This window comes from Prionailurus viverrinus, chromosome C2, assembly GCF_022837055.1.
Source record: "Prionailurus viverrinus isolate Anna chromosome C2, UM_Priviv_1.0, whole genome shotgun sequence".
Lineage (NCBI taxonomy): Eukaryota > Metazoa > Chordata > Mammalia > Carnivora > Felidae > Prionailurus > Prionailurus viverrinus.
This window is the reverse complement of record NC_062569.1, coordinates 89400456-89423181: the sequence shown is the minus strand read 5'-3', so window position 1 is coordinate 89423181 and position 22726 is coordinate 89400456. Positions and strand designations below refer to the sequence as shown.

Below are 22726 nucleotides of genomic sequence, written 5' to 3'. Positions count from 1 at the left end.
AAAAATTGTTCAACAGTATTGGAAATTTTAAAAACTCATGTATTCATTTATTATCTGACCTCACTCCTACCCCAACTAGAACTTCAACTTGACTTTTTCTCCTTCACTGCTATAGCCCAGCGTCAAGAGTGGCACCCGGCACATAGATAGCACACAACAAGCATCTGTTGAATGAATGAATAATAACATAATATCTTCATATATAAATGTTATATAATTGAGCCTATAGGACCTAGGAGTTTAGAGCCATCATAATGGGGCAGGATCTAGGCAGTCTTCTAGGAAGGAAGCACTCTTATGGAAATAGTCTAATTGTGTATCTTTCCTGTGAAGGTTATCTCCAGAGATATCTGTGGTGCTGGATGATACCCCATCCCAATCATTGCTGACCATGAAGCTGGGGGTTCCAGCTCTAGAAAAGAGGAGGTGGTCTGTCATCCTTGAGCAGGCATGGCAAAGTAGCAGCCCTTGTGCCTTTGGTCCCAATGTGTAGTATGTGGTGGCAGAATACTTGGATTTTTTTAAAAATTATGAATTTGAATATGAATGTCTTTGGCTGACCTAGTACTGTCTTGCCACATATGCCTCTTCTAACTGTCCTGTATCCAAAGTCTTCTCATATTTGCCTTACCAATGAAGACATTGGACCTAGACCCTTGACCTAGGTAAATAAGTGCCCTGTTCCCTAGGAGTCCATTGGGTAGTCTGGATGTTTTTCCTGATTGAAGGGAAGTTGAAATACTACTGATAAATCTCAGGAACTAGCTCATGTTTAGAAGAGTAGGTTTCAGCTTGTCTTACCTCTAACCTTCTTCAACCTCTAACCTTTTCAGCTGGTCAGGTCCCATACTGAAGACTGTAGCAACCAGCATTCTTTGTCATGTTGATCTCTCTGTATTTATTAGTAAAATATCATAGGTAATTAACAGAGCCAACCAGCCTTTTATGACTCCCTCAAACCCACATCACCATTTTCAATGACAATTTCAAGATCTATTGAAGGGACTCATAGGTCAAGTACAAACCTGACCCCAGACTAGCTTTCAGAATTCCCATTTAGGAGTATGGGTTTCAGTGTGTAAACTTCATGTTGACTAATAGTGTACTCCCACAAGGCCAAAGTCAACCTTAAGCAGCAAGTCAAAGCACAAGTTGTACAGTTTTAACAATCTAGGTCTAGCCTTTTGCATAGCCACCATTTTCATTGTTAAATCTGTTTTCAGTGGAGTGGAAAATTACTCTCCTCTCATACTCATGACCAGGAGATTATTTCATGAATGGAATTGGGTATTATATGCAGGAATTGCATTCAAACATGACTTACAGTTGATTTGTACCAGAATTTTAAAACATCAGTACTGAGCAAGTATGCAATTCAACTTGATGTATTAGAAAATTGTACCAGAAACCTTAACTGAGAGATCAAACTTAACATCACTAGAATTGGATCAAATCAATATTACATGTTTCCTCACATGGTACATCATTTTCAGGGATATTCCTACTAAAAATGCACACTAAATCTAATCATAAGGCAACATCCGGCAAACCCAAACTGACAGATGTTTTACAAAATAACTACCCTGTACTCATAAAGATATCCAAGTCATCAAAGACATGACCTTTTTCTATAAAGGACATTATTTGAACAATTGGCAATATTTGAAGAGAATGTCAATGGTAAATTCCTGATTTGGCTAAATGTACTGTGGCTATGTAAGAGAACACCCATGTTTTTAGGAAACATATACAAGTATTTAGGGATCAAGAGGAATCTTTAACTTATTCTCAGCTCAGAAAAAGAGAGAGAAGGTAATTGAGAAAAAGAGAAACGAAAAAGCAAGTGGTAAACTATTAATATTTGGGAATTCTGGGTGAAGGATATATAGAAATTCTTTGTACTAATTGTGCAACTTTTCTCTAAATCTGAAATTATGTGGGGCGCCTGGGTGGCGCAGTCGGTTGAGCGTCCGACGTCAGCCAGGTCACGATCTCGCGGTCCGGGAGTTCGAGCCCCGCGTCAGGCTCTGGGCTGATGGCTCAGAGCCTGGAGCCTATTTCCGATTCTGTGTCTCCCTCTCTCTCTGCCCCTCCCCCGTTCATGCTCTGTCTCTCTCTGTCCCAAAAATAAATAAACGTTGAAAAAAAAATTAAAAAAAAAACAAATCTGAAATTATGTCAAAATAAAAAGTTTTAAAGAAGCCATGGGATCGTACTTGTGAATCTCATCCCCTTGTAGGCCAGGCAGTGGGTTTTCCTGGCCATGTGCACTCTTAGTGTTGAATCTGAGCTCTGGGTCTGAGAAGGCAAGGGAGGATGGCCATGAGGGCACTGTTGTGTGAACAGAGGAGAGAAATGTAGAATGAGACATTGCTCTTGGTTGGGAAGCTTAGACTGAACTCAGCTTGTTTGTTGCTTTTTTTCCAAGCCAGGTAGCAAGGACCCAGAGAAAGACTCACTTGGCACAGGTGCTTGGGGGAAGCAGGGCCCGGTTAAGCCTGCAGGGTCTCAAACTACATTAAGCCCAGGACACTCTGTACCCTAATACTTTCTTTCCCACCCTCCACCCACCCCCCCACCCCAGCACACAAAATGTAGTTTTCCCAAAAAAGGACACTGAAAACATAGCCATTGACCACCAGCCACTTATTTCTTCCTCCAGGTATGCAGCTTCCCCTCTTCTTCCCTTGGGTTCCCTAGGAGAGTTTCCATTGCAACATTTCTAGTTAAGTAGCGCTTAATTACAGTCTTAAACTTTCCAGCGTCACCCTGCTTAACTCTTTCACTCCGCCTCTATAATTAAGCCTGGCATGGCTAACTTTGGTTTAGGTTACTATTGAAGGGCATTGTAAGTTGAATCCAGGACAGGCTTCCTGCTGACTTCTGGGAGACTCTGAGATAGCACGTAAGTCGAAAATAACTAGACTGTAACTTACCTCCTACTTTGGTGTTCATAAGATGTTTTAAGTCTGACTGGCAACCCTGCTGTCAGGATAGCTTCCTCAGAGTGTGATTCACCTTTTGTGTTCTAGACTGAGTGGAATAATAGCCAAGATCAATGCTAACCACCTTGCTTTCTACAACATATTAATAGAATTCTGTAAATGTTGTATGTTCCCCTTGTGGAGTCATCATCTATATGGCATGTTAATTAGCATAGTAAAGATTCCAAGAAGTCTTGCAGTAAAGAAACAGGTAACTTTGTTTAACCCATCTTTAATTGCCTGAGCAACACAGAACATCTTAAGGAAAAGGATGCACTAGCCTATGTTGATAGTCACCTTGCTAAGTTTAAGGGATGAGCACCTCACCAACATTGACTTTTTCTTAGAGGTCTCTGGGCCTAAAAATACTCAGGCTCCAATGATTTATCATTCTTTGTCATTAGCCATTCATCACTGACCATTTAATGAGCTCCTCTGTGCCCAAAGAGTTTGGGCTGGGGATACAAAGATGAAGGACATCTCTGTCCCCGAGGACTTTCCTCAGAGTTGGGGAGGTGAAGGCACATAAACAAGCATCTGTCAGTGCCAAATGAATGGTACGAGAGGTATTCTCAGAGAAAAAGGAGAACATGCTGGGCTTGGTCATCCAAGAAGTGGTAGGTAGGCTTTAGACGAGCAGAGAGGCTGCAGGGTGATATGAGAAATGAGGACCACACCATGGCTGCTGCAGCAAACTGACTAAATGAATTATTAGACTAAAGTGGGGGGTTCATCTAAAATCATCATCTTCAGGGGCATCCGGGTGGCTTAGTCCATTAAGCATCTGACTTCAGCTGAGGTCATGATCTCACAGTTCGTGGGTTTGTGCCCCACATCGGGCTCTATGCTGACAGCTCAGAGCCTGGAGCCCGCTTCGTCTCCCTCTCTCTCTGCTGCTTCCCTGCTTGTGCTCTCTCTCCCTCTCAAAAATAAATATATATGAAAAAAAAATTTTAATCGTCATCTCTGCCCCTCCTTGGCTCACACACTCTCTCTCTCTCCCCACCCCTTACTCTCTCTCTCAAAAATAAATAAATATTAATTTTTTTTTAAAATAAAAAATTAAAATCATCATCTTTAGGGGAGCATGGGTGGCTCAGTCAGTTAAGCGTCTGACTTCAGCTCAGGTCATGATCTCGCAGTCCCTGAATCGAGCCCCATGTCAGGCTCTGTACTGACAGCTCAGATCCTGGAGCTTGCTTCAGATTCTGTGTCTCCCTCTCTCTCTTCCCCTCCCCTGCTCTGTCTCTCTCTTCCTCAAAAACAAATATATATTAAAACAAAAAACTAACGACCCAATGCTAATATCATCCTCAATGGAGAAAAACTGAGAGCTTTCCCCCTAAGGTTGGGAGCAAGACAGGGATGTCCACTCTCGCCACTGTTATTCAACATAGTATTGGAAGTCTTAGCCTCTGCAATCAGACAACACAAAGAAATAAAAGGCATCCAAATTGGCCAGGAGGAGGTCAAACCTTCACTCTTCGCAGATGACATGATACTCTATATGGAAAACCCAAAAGATTCCACCAAAAAACTGCTAGAACTGATTCATGAATTCAGCAAAGTTGCGGGATATAAAATCAATGCACAGAAATCGGTTGCATTCCTATACACCAACAATGAAGCGACAGAAAGAGAAATCAAGGAATTGATCCCATTTACAGTTGCACAAAAAAAAAACTATACAATACCTAGGAATAAATCTAACCAAAGAGGTGAAAAATCTATACACTTAAAACTATAGAAAGCTTATGAAGGAAATTGAAGAAGACACAAAAAAATGGGAAAAGAGTCCATGCTCCTGGATAGGGAGAACAAATATTGTTAAAATATCCATATTACCCAAAGCAACGTACATATTCAATGCAATCCCTATCAAAATAACACCAGCATTCTTCACAGAGCTAGAACAAACAATCCTAAAATTTGTGTGGAACCAAAAAAGACCCCGAACAGCCAAAGCAATCTTGAAAAAGAAAACCAAAGCAGGAGGCATCACAATCCCAGACTTCAAGCTATACTACAAAGCTGTAATCATCAAGACAGTATGTATGGTACTGGCACAAGAACAGACACTCAGACAAATGAAACAGAATAGATAACCCAGAAATGGACCCACAAATGTATGGCCAACTAATCTTTGACAAAGCAGAAAAGAATATCGAATGGAATAAAGACAGTCTCTTCAGGAAGTGGTGCTGGGAAAACTGGACAACGACACACAGAAGAATGAACCTGGGCCACTTTCTTACAACATACACAAAAATAAACTCAAAATGGATCAAAGACCTCAATGTAAGACAGGAAGCCATCAAAATCCTCAAGGAGAAAGCAGGCAAAAACCTCTTTTATCTTGCCTGCAGCACCTTCTTACTCAACACGTCTCTGGAAGCAAGAGAAACAAAAGCAAAAATGAACTACTGGAACCTCATCAAAATAAAAACTTCTGCACAGCAAAGGAAACAATTAGCAAAACTAAAAGGCAACCGATGGAATGGGAGAAGATATTTGCAAATGACATATCAGATAAAGGGTTACTGTCCAAAATCTATAAAGAACTTATCAAACTCAACACCCAAAAAACAAAGAATCCAGTGAAGAAATGGGCAAAAGACATGAATGGACACTTCTCCAAGGAAGACATCCAGATGGCCAGCCGACACATGAAAAAATCCTCAACATCACTCATCATCAGGGAAATACAAATCAAAACCACAATGAGATACCACATCACACCTGTCAGAATGGCTAACATTAACAACTCAGGCAAAAACAGATGCTGGCAAGGATGCAGAGAAAGAGGATCTCTTTTGCATTGTTGGTGGGAATGCAAGCTGGTGTAGCCACTCTGGAAAACAGTATGGAGGTTCCTCAAAAAACTAAAAATAGAACTACCCTACGACCCAGCAATTGCACTACTAGGCGTTTATCCACGGGATACAGGTGTGCTGTTTTGAAGGGACACATGCACCCCTATTTTTATAGCAGCACTATCAACAATAGCCAAAGTATGGAAAGAGCCCAAATGTCCATCGATGGATGGATAAAGAAAATGTGGTGTGTGTGTGTGTGTGTGTGTGTGTGTGTGTGTGTGTATCTGTGTGTGTTTATGTGTATATATATGTATATATTCACATATACATATACATATATATACACACACACATATATATATACACACATATACATACAGTGGAGTATTACTCGGCAATCAAAAAGAATGAAATCTTGCCATTTGCAACTATGTGGACGGAACTGGAGGGTATTATGCTAAGTGAAATTAGTCAGAGAAAGACAAAAATCATATGACTTCACTCATATGAGGACTTAAAGAGACAAAACAGATGAACATAAGGGAAGGGAAACAAAAATAATATAAAAACAGGGAGGGGGACAAAACAGAAGAGACTCATAAATATGGAGAACAAACTGAGGGTTGCTGGAGGGGTTGTGGGAGGGGGGATGGGCTAAATGGGTAAGGGGCACTAAGGAATCTACTCCTGAAATCATTGTTGCACTATATGCTAACTAATTTGGATGTAAATTTAAAAAAATAAAATAAAAACTTTTAAATCATCATCTTGAAACTTGAACATACATCAGAATTACTTGGAGGGCTTGTTAAAACGCAGTGCTGGGTCACCCCCATAGATTCTAATTCAGTAGCTCCAGAATGAGACCCAGGAGTTTGTATTTCCAGCAAATTCCCAGATGATGCTTCCACTGTTGGTCTGAGGACCACAGTTTGGGAACCTCAGATTATCAAAGAAGGAAAGCTCGTAGAGCTGGAAAGGTGAGCAGGCCTGACCATAGAGTAGTTTAGTTTAAGTAGCAGGCTGACAAGTTTTATATCTATACATACATATATATATATATATATATATATATATATATATATATACATATATATATATACACACACACACACACATATATACACACATATATGTATGTATATACATATATATATATATACATACACACATACATATATACATATGTATTTTTTTTTTGAGAAAGAGAGCACATGCAGAAGAGGAGGAGCAGAGAGAGAGGGAGAGCTAGAGAATCCCAAGCAGGCTCCACTCTGTCAGCACAGAGTTTGACCTTGGACTTGATCTCACAAACCGTGAGATCATGACCTGAGCCAAAATCAAGAGCCAAACACTCAACTGACTAAGCCACCCAGGGGCCTCTAGATTTTATTGATCAAGTGATTTCTGTAGACCAATGTCATTGTTCTGGGAGCAGAGATATGTCAGATGGATAAGAGAAAGAGATTAGATGCAGAGGAATCCATTTGAGACTGTTACATAGGTTAAAAGATCTGAATTAGGGCAATGACAATAGGTACAGAAAGAAAAATATCCATGCAGAAGGTCTTTGTGAAGGAAGAATCTGCTTCCAGTTGAATAAACCTGAAAGACAGCCTTGGTCATCATCTGAGAGGATCTTCAGTTACATGCGGTAATTTGTGTAATGTTAGTTTGAGGCTTGGGGGTTTTATTAGGGTTGAACTGGTTTATGTTCCCCTAACCTGAAAAGAAAAGTGCAAAATGCTGCTATTTAAGTGAACAGCCTAAACTTTTTATGGAGCTCACTTAACCTACTGGAAGTCTTATTTGAAGGCTTAGGAGAAAACTGGGGTATAAATACATCCTGGACTCCAGAGTAGCCCTTTTTAACCAGAGAAATTTGGCTTACCTGCCATATATGGAGGTTAGGAGGGTTGAAAATTAAGCTGCAAGAAGATGTCTACCCCAGGCTTGGAACTTGGCAGGTGCCATGGGTCATGATTTGAGAACCCCCTTGTGCTCATCATATATCGTTATAGATGAAAGCTGATCTCAGATGACCTTGGTTCCGGTGGAGCCACTGATTCTTGTTGCCTTACCATAAGTAGAAACCATTTCTAAAATAAATTTCTGTGTTTAGGTTTTATATGAATGTGGCAATGTCCTTTTCTCGGTCTAGATTTGTGAAGTTTCACCATGTTCTCTTGGTTATGTTTTGAGCAGTTCAGAAGCCTTTTAGGAGGATTTCCTACACTATACTGTAGAAAAAAAAGGTACATTCCCTCTCTAGAAGCTGTGGACAAGTCTGGGGGAATGAAATGGGCATATAAATGGAAATGTCTAGAATGTTTACTCTTGGAAGAGCAGCAGATATGTTTTCACTGACTTTTGACAATCTGATATGTCAAGTTTCAGAATCCACCCCTTGGAATATAGAGAGGATTTTTAGCCCTTGACTTCCAAAGGCCACCAAAAAGGTAGTGAATCAAGTGAGTGATTGTAGCAACATGTCACAGCAATGGAGTGCGTGTTTAGAACATGCATATCTGGGATGGGAGGAAGGCACTGACTCATCGCCCTTTGAGGGCTCTCCTCACTCTTTGTCTGTTGGAGAGAATATTATACAAGGGAAACTAAGGCCAAGGAGACAGTGAGAACAAGCAGTTGGAAATAGTCACTTTACCCACTGTGTCCCATGGCAACCTGATGGGAATCAAGGTGGCAGGGGAGGCACTGAAGGAGCCAGCAGTGATTGAGTGAGATCTGGACCGAATTATAATAGAACTCGAAAGAGTTCATCTCAATTGAAGCCAGAGGTACTGGCTTTTCACCCCTGTGAAGATTGTTTAGTCTGTTGGAGAAGACCCTGATACTAAGAGCTAGTGTCCCAATGAGCTCTGAAGATGAAAAGAATTTCTGCCCTATGTGGAGCCACTGGATTTGGAATTCTCAGATCTGTGCACATTCTACCAGGTAGGATCAGCACTACAGGGAAGAGAAGGGGACAAGGAAGTAGAAATGAACTAAACTGTAGCTCAATATAATGTGTCGTTGAGGCTCAGAGTGATCTTTCATTTTGTACTCTTTGTTTAATGGGATGGGGCGCCTGGGTGGCGCAGTCGGTTAAGCGTCCGACTTCAGCCAGGTCACGATCTCGAGGTCCATGAGTTCAAGCCCCGCGTCGGGCTCTGGGCTGATGGCTCAGAGCCTGGAGCCTGTTTCCGATTCTGTGTCTCCCTCTCTCTCTGCCCTTCCCCCGTTCATGCTCTGTCTCTGTCCCAAAAATAAATAAACGTTGAAAAAAAATTAAAAAAAAAATAATGGGAAAAATCAGGAGTTCCAAATCCATAGGGATGTAGGTATAAAAAAAAAATTAGAGAAAACACGTGAAGTCTATGAGTGAGATAGAGTAGTGAGATAAAGAATGGTGGGTTGGCAAAGGGCTCATTGGAAAAGACATTCCTGAACTAAGTATAAAAGCAGTGTAACAAGCAGGAGGCAGGGGCTTGCACTGTGCATTTGAGACTTGACTATTGTGGAAGAGATGGGAGAAGGAGTATCCGGAGCCAAGAAGTGTTTGCCAAGTTTAGTCGCAAGTTGTGGTAGGGGCAAATTGCAAGGGCTACAAGTTTTCTAGTGTTAAGAAACTGCTTGTGGGTGCTCCTGGGTGGCTCAGTCTTGTTAAGCATCCATCCATTGATTTGGGCTCAGGTCATGATCTCACAGTACATGAGATCAAGCCCCAAGTCGGGCTCTGTGCTGACAGCACAGAGCCTGCTTGGGATTCTCTCTCTCCTCTCTCTCTGCCTTTCCCCCTGCGTGGGCACTCTCTCATTCTCTCTCTCTTTCTCTCTCTCTCTCTTGTCTCTCTCTCTCACATGTGCACACTCTATCTCTAAATAAATAAACATTAAAGAAACAAAACAATGTTTGTGGACCAGACTGATTCTCCCCCTTTCCCATGTCCTGTTATTGTCACTGTAGCCTGTAGCTTTCTTCATCCTCTGGCACCAAGTAGTCCAACCAAATGGCCAACCAAATGGCCAAGCAATGGTTTGCTGGGAAGCCAGCCATTCCAGGAACTGGTGATGCATAGCCTTAGGACCTCAGCTAAATATGCACCCAGGAGTTTGGCTTTCAAAGCATTCCACTAAAAGACCTGTCAGAGCCATCATCTTATGCCATGAGGGATATATTACTATTTACTGTAGATTTTGTGTTTCCATGCTTACAAACAATTGGATTTATGTATTTATTACCCAAAGAATTTTTATCCTTGACCTTCCCATCATCCCCTTCTCTAGATGTGCAATTTCCAGTGTGAGAAAAATGTATATATGATACTTCTATAATTTTTATATTAAGTAAATTATTTATAGCAAAGCCAAAGAAAACAGGAGTGTTTGGGTATCTAATCACTGCAAACAGATGTAATGAAATGCATTTGCCTTATATATCTCAAGCCACAGAAGGCAATAAGGATGAGTTTATAATTATTCCTGTATCATTGGAAATCAAGTAAGACAGAAGAGCAGGGGGTTAAAGGGCTCTTCTGTAAATATCTGGTGGATTTTAGGAGTCTGCGTTTTCTTCCGATTTCAGCCATTGGAATCAAAGCTTCCAGTAGATTATTATAAATGCCAGAGGGACATTTGTAGACTCATTGACCATCTAGATAAAACAGGTATGATTGATATAGAACAACTAGACTTCATATCTTTTAGCAATTGCATAATACAATATGTCAAAAAAAAAAAAAGCCAGCCTTTGGGATATGGTTGAGTACCATCACTGAACTGCAGCAGAATGGACTGAAAATGAGTTGTTGATTCTTCATTTGCATCCCTCAAGCCAGTATAGAAAACAGCTGGCCAGCTTAGTGGGTTGGTTACACACCCAGGGTGCTCACAGTCCACTGAAAGGTTTGGTGACCTTACACATGCATATGCTCTCTGCAGGCCTACCCTAGGCCTTTAGAGGACAGTGTTCCTGGACTTTGGGGATACTAACCCCTCAAAAGTAATAGGACTCTCTTCTCATTTTGTCTAGGAGGTTCAATCCTTTATTTTTAGCTTACTTTGAGGTCAGTGCGAAGAAGGCTGATGAATCAGTATTTTATGATTGAATAAAATCATAAAATAATGAAATAGTGGATGCAGTACTATGGAGGCAGCCATAGTCCTTTGACATGTCTTACATTTGCATTCTGTGATGGCTTGTGCAAAATGTATTCTGCTTTCAGAATAGTTTTACAAATTTTATACCAGACCATAAACGGTAGAAGAAGCTTTTTTTTAAGGTGTAACATAAAAGTGAAATAAATATGAGTTGAAACTTTTTAAAAAGGAAACTAAATTTATAAATGGCTGTATTAAATATAGCACATTTCTTTTTTTTAAGCTTATTTATTTATTTTGAGGGGAGGGAGGGGCAGAGAGAGAGGGAGAGAGAGAAGCCCAAGCAGGCAGCACAGAGCCCAATATGGGGCCCGAACTCACGAACCATGAGCTTATGACCTGAGCTGAAATCAAGAGCCAGACGTCTAACCAACTGAGCCATCCAGGTGCCCCACCACATTTCTAGTATATTCAGTTACTATCCTTTTGTACACAATTATCTTCTATTTTGGTAGCTAATGAAGGTCTATCCAAGTAAGGAAGGACCATGTTTGACCTAGACAATGGATTTGTTAGGACGTGTTCAGTTGTGCCTGCTTTCATGGGTTTCGTTCCACTTTTCCTCTTCACATCAAGCAGACAGCCCTCATCTCCTGTACCGCTTAGAAACATGCTGCTGTGCTAAAATCGTGGAGTCCTTGTCCAAAGGCTTAAACCGATAACACTAACATGTTTATTCTAACCCCACGATGGTATTTGAGACCCTAATATCAAGAGGTGTTCAATTGGCCCTAAAATCCATCTGAAGCTCCCATTCTAAGAGACACCCTATAAAAGGAGGCATATGTCACTTCCAGGAAATAACAACCTGTGCTGCTTAAACTTCCAAATAGTGGGAAAGGGGGACAACTATGGCCACATAGCCCAAGGATATGGCCACCTTATTCTCAGACAAGAGTGGTTCCCTGAAGTGAAGAGGGGAAAATGACACAGAATGGCAGCTGGTAGCATTAAGTGTTTCTTTGCTTTCAGGAGGCATGAATCTTTAAGGGTAAAAATGGCCTTAAATCATCTAGTCTAAGCTTTAGAAGACCATGAGATAGAATGAAGGAACATAGAGAATAAACTCACAGTCATGGACTTAGGGGAGCCTTTTATGGTTTTATTAATTTTTATTTAACTTCTATCGTGCTTCTATGGGTTTAAAGTGTTCTAAACACTTAACAAACGTTAACTCCTTAATCTTAATGGCAACCCTATAGGGTAGATACTAATATTATCTTCAGTCACTGATGAGGAAACTGAGATACAGAGAGGTTAAGTAAATGGAACAGAGTCACACAGCTGGCCAGTGGTGGAGCCAGGCTTTGAGTGCATCCTGTCTAATCTGTCCCAGTTTCTGCCCCCTAGTTAGTGGCATAGAAGGTCCAGAAGCCAACTCATCTCTTTGTTGCAATCCAATGACGAGGCACCAGTGGGTTGTTCTTAGGTCATACAAGCAAGGCAGGAACATTATACGAGCAGAGTTTCTCTTTTCATCAACTTCAACAAAAGATCATTAGGAGATGAGTGTTGAGGTCAAGAATTCTCTAGTCATCGGCTAAGCTTTGGAATGTGTTGTGTGACCATGCAGCCTGTCTTCTGTCAGGTGTTAAGGAGGAAATCAGATGGTTCAGAGAGGTGGCTTGGGATTTGAAGGAAGTAGGGATAACAAATAGTGTGCAAGTCTGAAGGATAAGCATCGGTTGTCGGTTTATTTATTTAGATTCTCTTGATTTCATTAGTATCTTTATATTCCCATGACCAATCAGCTAAGCTATCCCACTCAGAGCCTGTGAAAAGTTGGACCTTCAACCTCAGGGATTGCCCTGACAAGTTTTCTATTTCCCCAGTTTGTGGCTAAGATACCAATTATAAGATGCATTTCCTACCAACCTAGAGGCACTGGTTTTTACCTTTTCATTACTTCTTGTGACATTCTACTTTAATCTCAATTTGTTTCCTTAAACTATGTGCTTTTGGGTAGGAAGGAGACATTTAATTTTTCCAGAGGAAAATTGTATGCTAGTGTACATAATGAAGCATCAAGAGGAATGCAGGAAGATAAGAATTCTTTTCTTTTTTTCCTGTCTTTTTTTTTTTAAATCAAGATCTAATTGACATATAACATTATATTAGTTGCAGGTGTACAATATCATGATTCAGTATTTGTATCGTGAAATGATCACCACAATCAGTCTACCTAGCATCCATCATCACACATAAAAGGTTTTTTTTTTTCTTTCCCTGTGATGAGAACTTTTAAGATTTATTCTCTCAGCAACTTGAAAATATATAATACAGCATTATTCAGTATGGTCACCATGCTGTACATTATATCCCCATGACTTATTTATTTTATACTGGAAGTTTGTATCTTTTGAACCTTCACCCATTTTGTGTACCCTCCTTCCCCAGCTCTAGCAACCAACAATATGTTCTCTGTATCTGTGAGTTTGAAGTTTGTTTGGTTTTTACTTAGATTCCTCATATTAAGTGAGGTCATATGGTCTCTGTCTTTGTCTGACTTATTTCATTTAGCATAATGCCCTCAAGGTTCATCCACCTTACTTTTTGTGGCTAAATAATATTGCAATGTATACATTTACCACATTTTCTTGTTATTTATTTATTTATTTATTTATTTATTTATGAGAGAGTGGGGGAGGGGCAAAGGGGGGTGGGGAGAGAGGGAGAGGGAGGGAAGGAGGGAATCCCAAGCAGGCTTCATGCTCAGCACGGAGCCCAATACGGGGCTCAATCCCACAACCCTGGGATCATGACCTGAGCTGAAATCAAGAGTTGGGTGCTCAACCGACTGAGCCACCCAGGAGCCCTGTACATTTACACATTTTTTTTTTAATCTATTCATCCTCTGATGGACACTTAGTTTGCCTCTATGCCTTGGGTATTATGAATACTGCTGCAATTAATACAGGAGTTTTAATATCTTTGTGAGTATTTTCATTTCTTTCAAATAAATACCCAGAAGTGGAATTTCTGGGTCATAGGGTAGTTCTGTTTATAATTTTTTGAAGAACCTCCATACTGTTTTCCAGAGTGGCTGCACTAGTTTGCATTCCCACCAACAGTGCACAAGAGTTTCCTTTCTCCACATTCTCACCCAACACTCATTATCTCTTATCTTTTTGGTAATAACCATTGTAACAGGTGTGAGGTAGCATCTCATTGTGGTTTTGATTTGCATTTCTCTGATAATGAGTGATGTTGAGCATCTTTTCATGTACCTGCCGACCGTCTGTAGGTCCCGTTTGGAAAAAGGTCTATTCAGATCCTCTGCCCATTTTTTAATCAGATTGTTTGCTATTGAGTTCTATGAGTCCTTTATATATTTTGGATATTAACCTCTCATCAGATACACGATTAGTAAATTTTTCTCCCACTTGGTAGATTACCTTTTCATTTTGTTGATGATTTCCAGAAGATGAGAGGTTCCGTGCAGTGTTGGTGGGAGTAAATCAGGGTGCAATATGGCAGTACCTAGTGAAGGTGGTGAGGTGTCTTCTCTAAAGCCCAGCCAGTCCACCTTGACATACATGCTCTGGATGCTGTAAAGTTGAGAGAAAGGTGTGTTCTCCTCAGTGTATGATCTGTACGTGGTAAAGGTTTGTTAGCCCTTTGTTTCCAGTCCACAGGGAGGTAAGTACAGAAATGGGAATAAGCATGTAGAAGCTTTTATAGCAATCTGACACTTCCACCACATCGAAGAGTATGATTTTGTATTTTATAAAAGTATTGGTCTGAAACAGATTGGAAATAAGAAAAGTAGATCCTTGACTCCCTGACCACGAGTAGTTTGGAAAGCACTGCCCTGGAGGAATTCTCACAAATCTACAGAGACCTGTACCGGACTGCTTAAAATGAGTGTGCGTGTGTGAACATCCTCAGTATCCATCATTAGGAAAATGTGTTACAAGCTCCACAATATGTCCTGTGAAAGAATATTATTCAACAATTAAAATCAGTGAACTAGATCTACATGACTGAACATGGATAAATCTCAGATAATTTTGAATTAATGAGTATGTTGAAAAATGACATATTAGGATAATGATATAAAGAACACTGGATTCCCATACAAAGTAAATGGCTAACTACATGGACGGGAAAGATGCACACCAACTTGAGAAGGGAAGGGAAAGTGGTGGGTGTGACTGTGAACGGGTGGAAAAAAATTTAAAAGCTTCAACTGTATACACAGTATTTTCTTTTTTTAAAAAGCTGAAGGAAATATGGCAAAACATATTTACATTTATCATACCTAGATGGTGGGTACCTGGATGTTACATTTTTTCTACATTTTTATCTATCTTAAAAATATCTCATAGTAAAATCAGCCTCAGAATGTGACTTTTTTCTGATCCAGAAAGCTAAGTTGAACATACTGGAACATCTGGGGAACTTGATTACGTACAATGCCCAGGGACACATTTGTTTTCCTTGTGACTTAAAACCAGATATTAGCCTTACAGACCCCTTCTATGCCACAGGGCCGGAGAGGAAGCACTGGTTCAGAGTCCTGGGGCAGATGTAGAGATGCCTGACTTCTGGTCCTAGCTTTGTGATCAACTCATTTGCAACCGTGGATTTCTCATATTTAAACCTTCATTGCTTTATCTGTAAAATTAGTTTTCAGCATTGCAATTGTATAACTTGTATAAATCATGTATAAATGTATATTTGAAATGTTAAATAGACATAACAGCTTGATGTTCCTTTTACAATCATTATAGAGGCTAAAGGGATACATGGAGTGAATACAGATGTAGGAATAAGATGAATATACGTGCAGTGGAGTCAGATCAGGATTTAAGTCTTTCCTGTCTGCCACTTAACCAACTATGAGCCTTGGTTTCCTGAAAAACTGATTTTCTGTTTCCTATGACCAGAATCCTAATAAATAGCACCTCCCTTAGCTTGGAATGGTTCAATAACAGTCTTGTTGTTGCAGCTGTTACAAATCAGTCACTTAACTTTTGTGCCTGGAAAGGTACTAGAATAAAATCTCCATTGTCTGCTAATTGTAGACATCTTCCAAAGATGGGGTGAACATAGCATGCCAATTATTCTTTAAAGCCGTAATAAAGTAAGTACAAATTTTCTAAATCGTGCCACATTCTTTTTTAATTTTTTTTACATGTTTATTTATTTTTGAGAGGGAAAGAGAGAGACAGAAAGTGAACGGGGGAGGGGCAGAGAGAGAGGGAGACACAGGATCCGAAATAGGTTCCAGGCTCTGAGCTGTCAGCAGAGAACACAATGTAGGACTTGAAGTCAGGAGCTATGAGATCATGACCTGAGCTGAAGTCTCATGCTTAACCAACTGAACTACCCAGGCGCCCGTGCCACATTCTTTATAATCATGCATTCAAAGTAATTTAGTAAAAATTCTCATCACACACACACACACACACACACACACACACACACAAAGGTAAGTATATGAGATGGTGGATGTTAACTAGACTTATTGTGATCATTTCACAACAGATACAAGTATCAAGTCATTGATGTACACTTTGGACTAATACCATGTTATATGTCAATGATATCAAAACCAGAAAATAAAAACAGGAACAAACAAGAAACAAAGTAATTTAGAAACAGTCCTGTCTCCATTTAGGACCCTAACAGTGAATTATGGATTGCTTCCGACACGTGACTTCTCTTGTATGTGGGCTGTGATTGAATGGCCCTAATTGTTTACACAGAGTAAACTTGAAACAACAAAAGTGAGAGTACACTTGATTGTTAACCTGGACTCCTGTGAGCATTTGTACAGAATGCACCAAGGCAGAGCCACAGGACAGTGGGGAAGGACAGTCCATCAAGATTTGCATTTATGAATCTCGAAGTCACGCTATGCTTTGCGATGGAACAGGGAACCTGGAGAGCTGCCTACCCTGCCTAGTAACACAAGGCACGGTTAATGTGATTGGGCCTCTAGTTCTGCTGACACAGTATGTGCTGATTAAGTTTTTGAAGGCTTGGTTTCATAGAGCCATGTGCTATCACAGGGGTCTGGTGAATGAAAAGCTTTTGCAGCTTATCAGCAGAAAGATAACAGAAAGGCCTGGTTCCACTACCAGCCCTGGGGAGATGTTTATCACTCAGGCTTCTGAGAACAGGAGTTTGAGCCATACCAAACACTTCGGAAATAATGTCAACATACCCAGGACCACAGCCAGCAAGGAATTCCCTGAGATAAGATTACAACACTGTCCTTAAAGGGACGCCAACCAAGTCAGCGGATCCCAAATGTTCCCTGAGCAGAGCAATCATGTATATTATCCTTTATACCAGGGGACTTTAGGACCTCAATTTTTGTGCTACTAGATGCAAATGCTCAGGTGTTGCTTTCCAAAGTACACACAAAACTCTAGCAGCGTTGAAGAAGATCCCCACAGGGTCAAGATCCTGAGCTTGCAGCCCTCAAGGTCAGCCAGTTGTAGAAGCTGGAGGCAGCTTTCTATTGGCAAAAAGGATTCATTCACCTTCTTATGGGATTTTGTTTCTTCTCTGTCGGCTACGTCTAGGCCAGAAGGCCTCTAAAGCCAGATTAGTCCTCCAGGCTGGGTCTAGGATGAAGTCGTCATAGGAAAAGATGATTCCGTCTTTGAGAGGAGTAGGTATAAAAAACCACTTCAGTCATTTGTTTCTATACCTAGTCATGTGTTTGGTTTAAATATCAGTATGCGAACTGGCACCACCGGGGCGGTAGGCCCATCAGGGGTCAAGGCAGAGCGGGTCAGGTATTCTCCCAAGACCATTTTTGCAGTGAGAAGCAGCAGCATGCAGAGAGGTGAGTTGTCTTTGATTTGTCATCCAGACACTTCTTGCTTTGGAGGGCCTCACATTCATTCCTCTGCACCCCTGTGCACAGCCCCAGTGTGGCTGTCTGGACTCTGACTCCTCCTTCCCAGGGCTATGCTGTCTATAGTTACCAGATGAATTAACAAACAAAAAAAACCCCTTTTTAGTGTGTCCTTTATAAACCCTTTTATTGTGTCTCATAGTAAAGGTCACACACTATTTGATTATTAAATGACCTCACTAATACTTTCTATCCAGTTTCTCCTTCTCCATCAAATCTTTATTTCATTCAGAGGATCTACTTATTTGGGCTGTGTTCACTTACTTTTCAATATTCGTACCTCTGTGCTTTTGTTCCTGCTGTCTCCCCCTTTTGAAATTCCTTCTCCCCTTCGTGAAGCCAGTTCAGACCAATCCCGCCTACACTGATCTGACCTTCCTCTGAACTCTGCTAGCTTATCGCCCGAAGTCCATACCAGCCCTGTGGCAATTAATCACATACCACTTTGTGAATTTGTCTTTATTTTACATGCTCCGTCTTGCTCTTTCACTCTTCTTTCACACACACACTGTGTGTGTGTGTGTGTGTGTGTGTGTGTGTGTGTGTGTAGCTAGATACGAGGTCTTTGAAAATAAAACCTACGTCTTATACGTCTTTAAAATACACTACCTAATAGGTGCTCCATGACATTGTTTTTGGTTGGTGATTCTTGCTTAGGATTTTAATTTTGTTTCAATGAAGGTAGGATTCTTGGTCTTCTCTTCACTCCTATATCCACAGAACCTGGAGCAGTGCCTTGCACATTAAAATTTGATTGTCAGCTGTTACTACCCTCTAGAGAGGGTTGCCTTGACCAGGGTCTGCAGCTGGCCTTGACATTCTGCCTTGTATCCTAGCTTCCTGAGGATGGAGTTGTCTTACTCCCAGGCCAGCCACCTCCCTTAACCACCTCTGACATGGCCATGTCTGTCTGTTCTTTCTCCTCAGATGCATACTCCCATTCCTCAAGTGAAAACGGAGGCAAGTCTGAGTCAGTGGCCAACCTGCAGTCTCAGCCCTCCCTGAACTCCATCCACAGCTCCCCCGGTCCCAAGCGTTCCACTAACACCCTTAAGAAGTGGCTGACGAGCCCCGTGCGCCGGCTCAACAGCGGGAAAGCAGATGGAAATATCAAGAAGCAGAAGAAAGTACGAGATGGCCGGAAGAGCTTCGACCTGGGATCTCCCAAGCCTGGGGATGAGACGACCCCTCAGGGAGACAGTGCAGATGAGGTACTTCCACGTGGCCCTGGAGCCTCCCTCAGGAGGGGGCTTCTGACATACATCCTTCCTGGAACCTTGTGAGGCATCCTTCCGTGGGTTCTGTAAACCAGCCAGTCTCTAGTCCCCAGGAGTTTGTGTTCTTGAACCCAAGTGATCTGAGCTTTTGTACTAACAAGACCTTGCCAGTCTGATGTGTGACCAATTCAGAGACTGGCACATAGAATTTCCAGCAGATAGCCAACATCTTGCCAGATTTGGAGATAGGGGCGTGGGCCTAAAGGGAGTCATCTGGTCACCTAATCCCCTACCTCTACTAAGGACTACATCAAAACCTGCTAGTTGAGAATAAGAATAAAAGCTGAGAGATTATAGCTGTTTTCAAGTATCTAGAGCAGTGCCACATATGAAAGGGAGTGGACAACTCCATGTTGCTCCAGACGGGAGAATTATGAGTAACAGGCAAAGGTTTACAGAAGGCAAGGTTTCAGCTCAAAGAGTGATTTTAATGGGGGTCAACCAGTGATGAGGTAGGCTGTCATGAAAGCGAATGGACACCTGTGCTAGAAGGGGTGGGGATACCACATGACCTCACAAAGCGGTCGGAGAGGTCCCTGTGTTAGCCCAGAGGTCAGACCAGGTGACCTCTGAAGTCCCTTTCAGAGCTGAGATTCTGTAATTAAAATACAGTGGGTATGTTTTAGTTGAGAGAATGAGAGCTATTTTTTTTTTTCTGGCAAACCCACTCTAGTCCCTGATGTGGCTAAGCAATTCTTCCTGCTGTGTAACCAGACTCTCTTTGTAATTTCATGCTATCTGCCCTTTCTCCTTCTGAGAATGACAGTAGAGCCTGGTGATATTCAGATTGTGGTTTAATAGTCCTTCAAAAGCTTAAAAAGTTAGGCTCTCTCTGACCACTCTCAGCTTTTTCTTTTCCTGGCTAATCAATGAGGTAGATGTTTCTCGTGTGTGTGTGTATGTATGTGTGTGTGTGTGTGTGTGTGCGTGTGTGTGTCCCTATTTGAACCTCACTGTCCTTTGAGATAAGAAGGTGTACCCATTCCACAGAGGAGGGCAGTGAGGCTGAAAAAATAGGGATGTATTAAGAAAGGAGATCTTACATGTTGCTTTTTTAAAAATTCTAAGTCCTGAACCATTGATATCTTTAACTGCATAATACATATGACTGTATGACTAATACTGCTCTTTTGTTCTAGAAGAACAAGAAAGGATGGGGTGAAGATGAGCCAGATGAAGAGTCACACACACCCCTCCCTCCACCTATGAAGATCTTTGACAATGACCCTACGCAGGACGAGATGGTAGGATTTCCTTACTTTCTGATCTGAAAGAACAATGTGTAATACATGCGATTTTGTTGTGTGTGTGCGGTGGGGGTAGTAATACTCTCTCTTCCTTGTTATCTCTCCGAATCCATGGTGATGTAGGTTCCCTCTGTATTTGATAGGTGTCCCCGCCCCCAGCCCTGGAGGTCTGATTTCATTCTGGGCAGGGTAGGGGCATGCAGAAGTGGGAATCTGTCTGGTCTCTCCTCCTGTTGATGAAGGGTAATGACTCTGTCTTTGGAAGCTATAGATCCCAAAAGAAACTGTTTGTCTCAAAAGGAGTCTGAGGTGGTTCCAGGCCGTGATCACTTTGTTGCACCTGACTTCCGACTTCTGTTTTGGTTGGTTGTTTTTCCCTATACTCAACTCTAAAATCCAAATAATGGTAACTTCCAGTCAGCCCCGGTGGTATGAAAATTCCACAAGTACTGCGTGAGGGATGGAGGCGCTGCTGACGGGAGGCTGCCGGCAAAGGCGGGAGAGCCTAAGGTGCAGGCTGCCACATTCTTGGTGTTACAGAATTCCCTGAGTCACCAGCATGCATAGGCTCACAGGTGTCCGAAGTGTGGATGTCTCCAAGGGCTCTAATCGCAGAGCGATCGCCCCGATGGCTCTAGAGCAGAGGCTCGGCTTGGATGTGCTTCCAAGCGTGCTGGCCGAGACGTGGGCTGCTCTAACTGTGTGCTCTGTCACTCATCTTGCTTGCAAACCATGCTTTCACCTCAATGTGTTTTTCCTGCCTTCTCTTAGTGTTGCTATCCTGTTGGGTTTGACAGGTTGGAGTGGTGGTTTCAGGTTTCAATGGTGCTTTACATTTTCTTTTCAGAGTGGTTTGTGGTCGTGGTGGTGGTGGTGGTGGTGGTGGTGGTGGTGGCCTAGCCATCCCTCCAGGGTCTCCTTGTATTGTCTACTGCCCTGCCTTGTAGTAGCACAGCCTCCCCTAAGGTGGTGAGCCCAGCCTGGGCAGGGAGCACATCTTGACAACATCACCTGGGATACAATTCAGAAAGTACTGTTTGCCGATGCTTCAGCATTTCTGGTGATGTCCCCATTCTTGTTTTAATTCCCTCTGCTTTGCATTTGGGTCATTATTAACCCACAGACATTAATTGAGGTCTTCCTGGGTGCCACGCTAGAGGGACAGATTCTAGGGACAGGATGATGACTGAGATGACTGAGATGCCCCCCTCTGTGGACTCAATCATGAGAGGTGCACAGTTGTGTGGCCCCTCCTAAGGTGACGTTGGTGGCCCTGACTCTTAACTTTTGGAAGGAAAAGTGTCAGGAAGCATGGCGTGATGCCCATCCTAGATTCCCAGGGGCAGAAATGCCCGTGCTTCACACTGAGATCAGAATGAGAACCAACCTGCTGCGTTCCCAGAGGCCTATCCTTGTAAAATGTTCCACAAACAGTGACAGCATATGTGGGGAGTGAGGAGCTCATGTGACTGTATCTGCCACCCCACACAGCACAGCCCTCCACACGGAGGTGCCAGCTTGCGTAAGATAAGTAAAGGTCATGAACCCTCTCCCTCAAGTTCCCTCAAACACAGCTTGTTTTGGGAAAGAGGATGTTATGTTGTTTCTGGATAATCTTTAACTGAAAATGCAGACTTACCCCAAACATTCGTGTAGGCTTTTTGTTATCCAGAAAGAGGGCAGACACATTAGCCCTCCTCAGTCCTACTTGTTTGATTCCCAGAAATTTGTTTCTCTGAAATATTTGCTAAGCCTCAGAACTTCTAGCAAATGGAGTTGAACTTACTAAGGAATTTTTACAACAGTCTATGAGGAATTTTTAAGTCTACCTATTGTAATGTTATCTGATCACCTTGATTCTCCATGTTTCCTTCTAATAACTGTTCATATGCATGTGTGTTTTATTTTTATCATTTTAATATGCACATCTTATGTTCAATGCTTTCCTTAGTATTTTTCTAAAATTGTGTTGATTTTACCTTTGTAAGTGTGATTTTAATAGCTGGGGACAATGTCACTTATTTGATGTGCCATAATTTGCTTGACCAGCCTGTTTTGGGATATCCTGGGGTGTTTTCAGTTTTTGCTCTCCTAGATAACACTGCTACAGATCATTTTGTACATACAGCATTTATTCTTTTGACGTCTGTCCTTGGAATAAGTTCCCAGGGGTAGGATTACTAAATCAAAAATTTGATAGCTTGGATTTCCAAACAAACTTAACCTCCTTTCCTGCATTCTCCAGAAGAGGAAAAAGAGTGTTGTTCTATCTCCTTAATTACATTTATTTGGCTTTTTTCTTTTTACCCCATCTCTGAAGCAAAGACGTAAACTAACTTTTAGATTAGACAACAAGTAGCTTCCTTTTT

At 41.7% G+C, this 22726-nt stretch overlaps 1 protein-coding gene across 7 annotated transcripts in view; it reads left to right on the top strand.

Annotated features, from left to right (window-relative positions):
- The window catches only part of LOC125174692 (kalirin-like), a 122004-nt gene that overhangs the window by 25769 nt on the left and 73509 nt on the right, over nt 1-22726 (top strand). For 4 of the 7 annotated variants that reach the window (XM_047874339.1, XM_047874338.1, XM_047874336.1 and 1 more), the window contains exons 2-3: nt 18761-19044; nt 20250-20354. In XM_047874339.1, the coding sequence (XP_047730295.1) occupies nt 18761-19044; nt 20250-20354 (389 nt within the window). The remainder of the gene's footprint in view (nt 1-18760; nt 19045-20249; nt 20355-22726) is intronic. The other 3 variants (XM_047874337.1, XM_047874335.1, XM_047874333.1) reach the window with 1 other exon arrangement.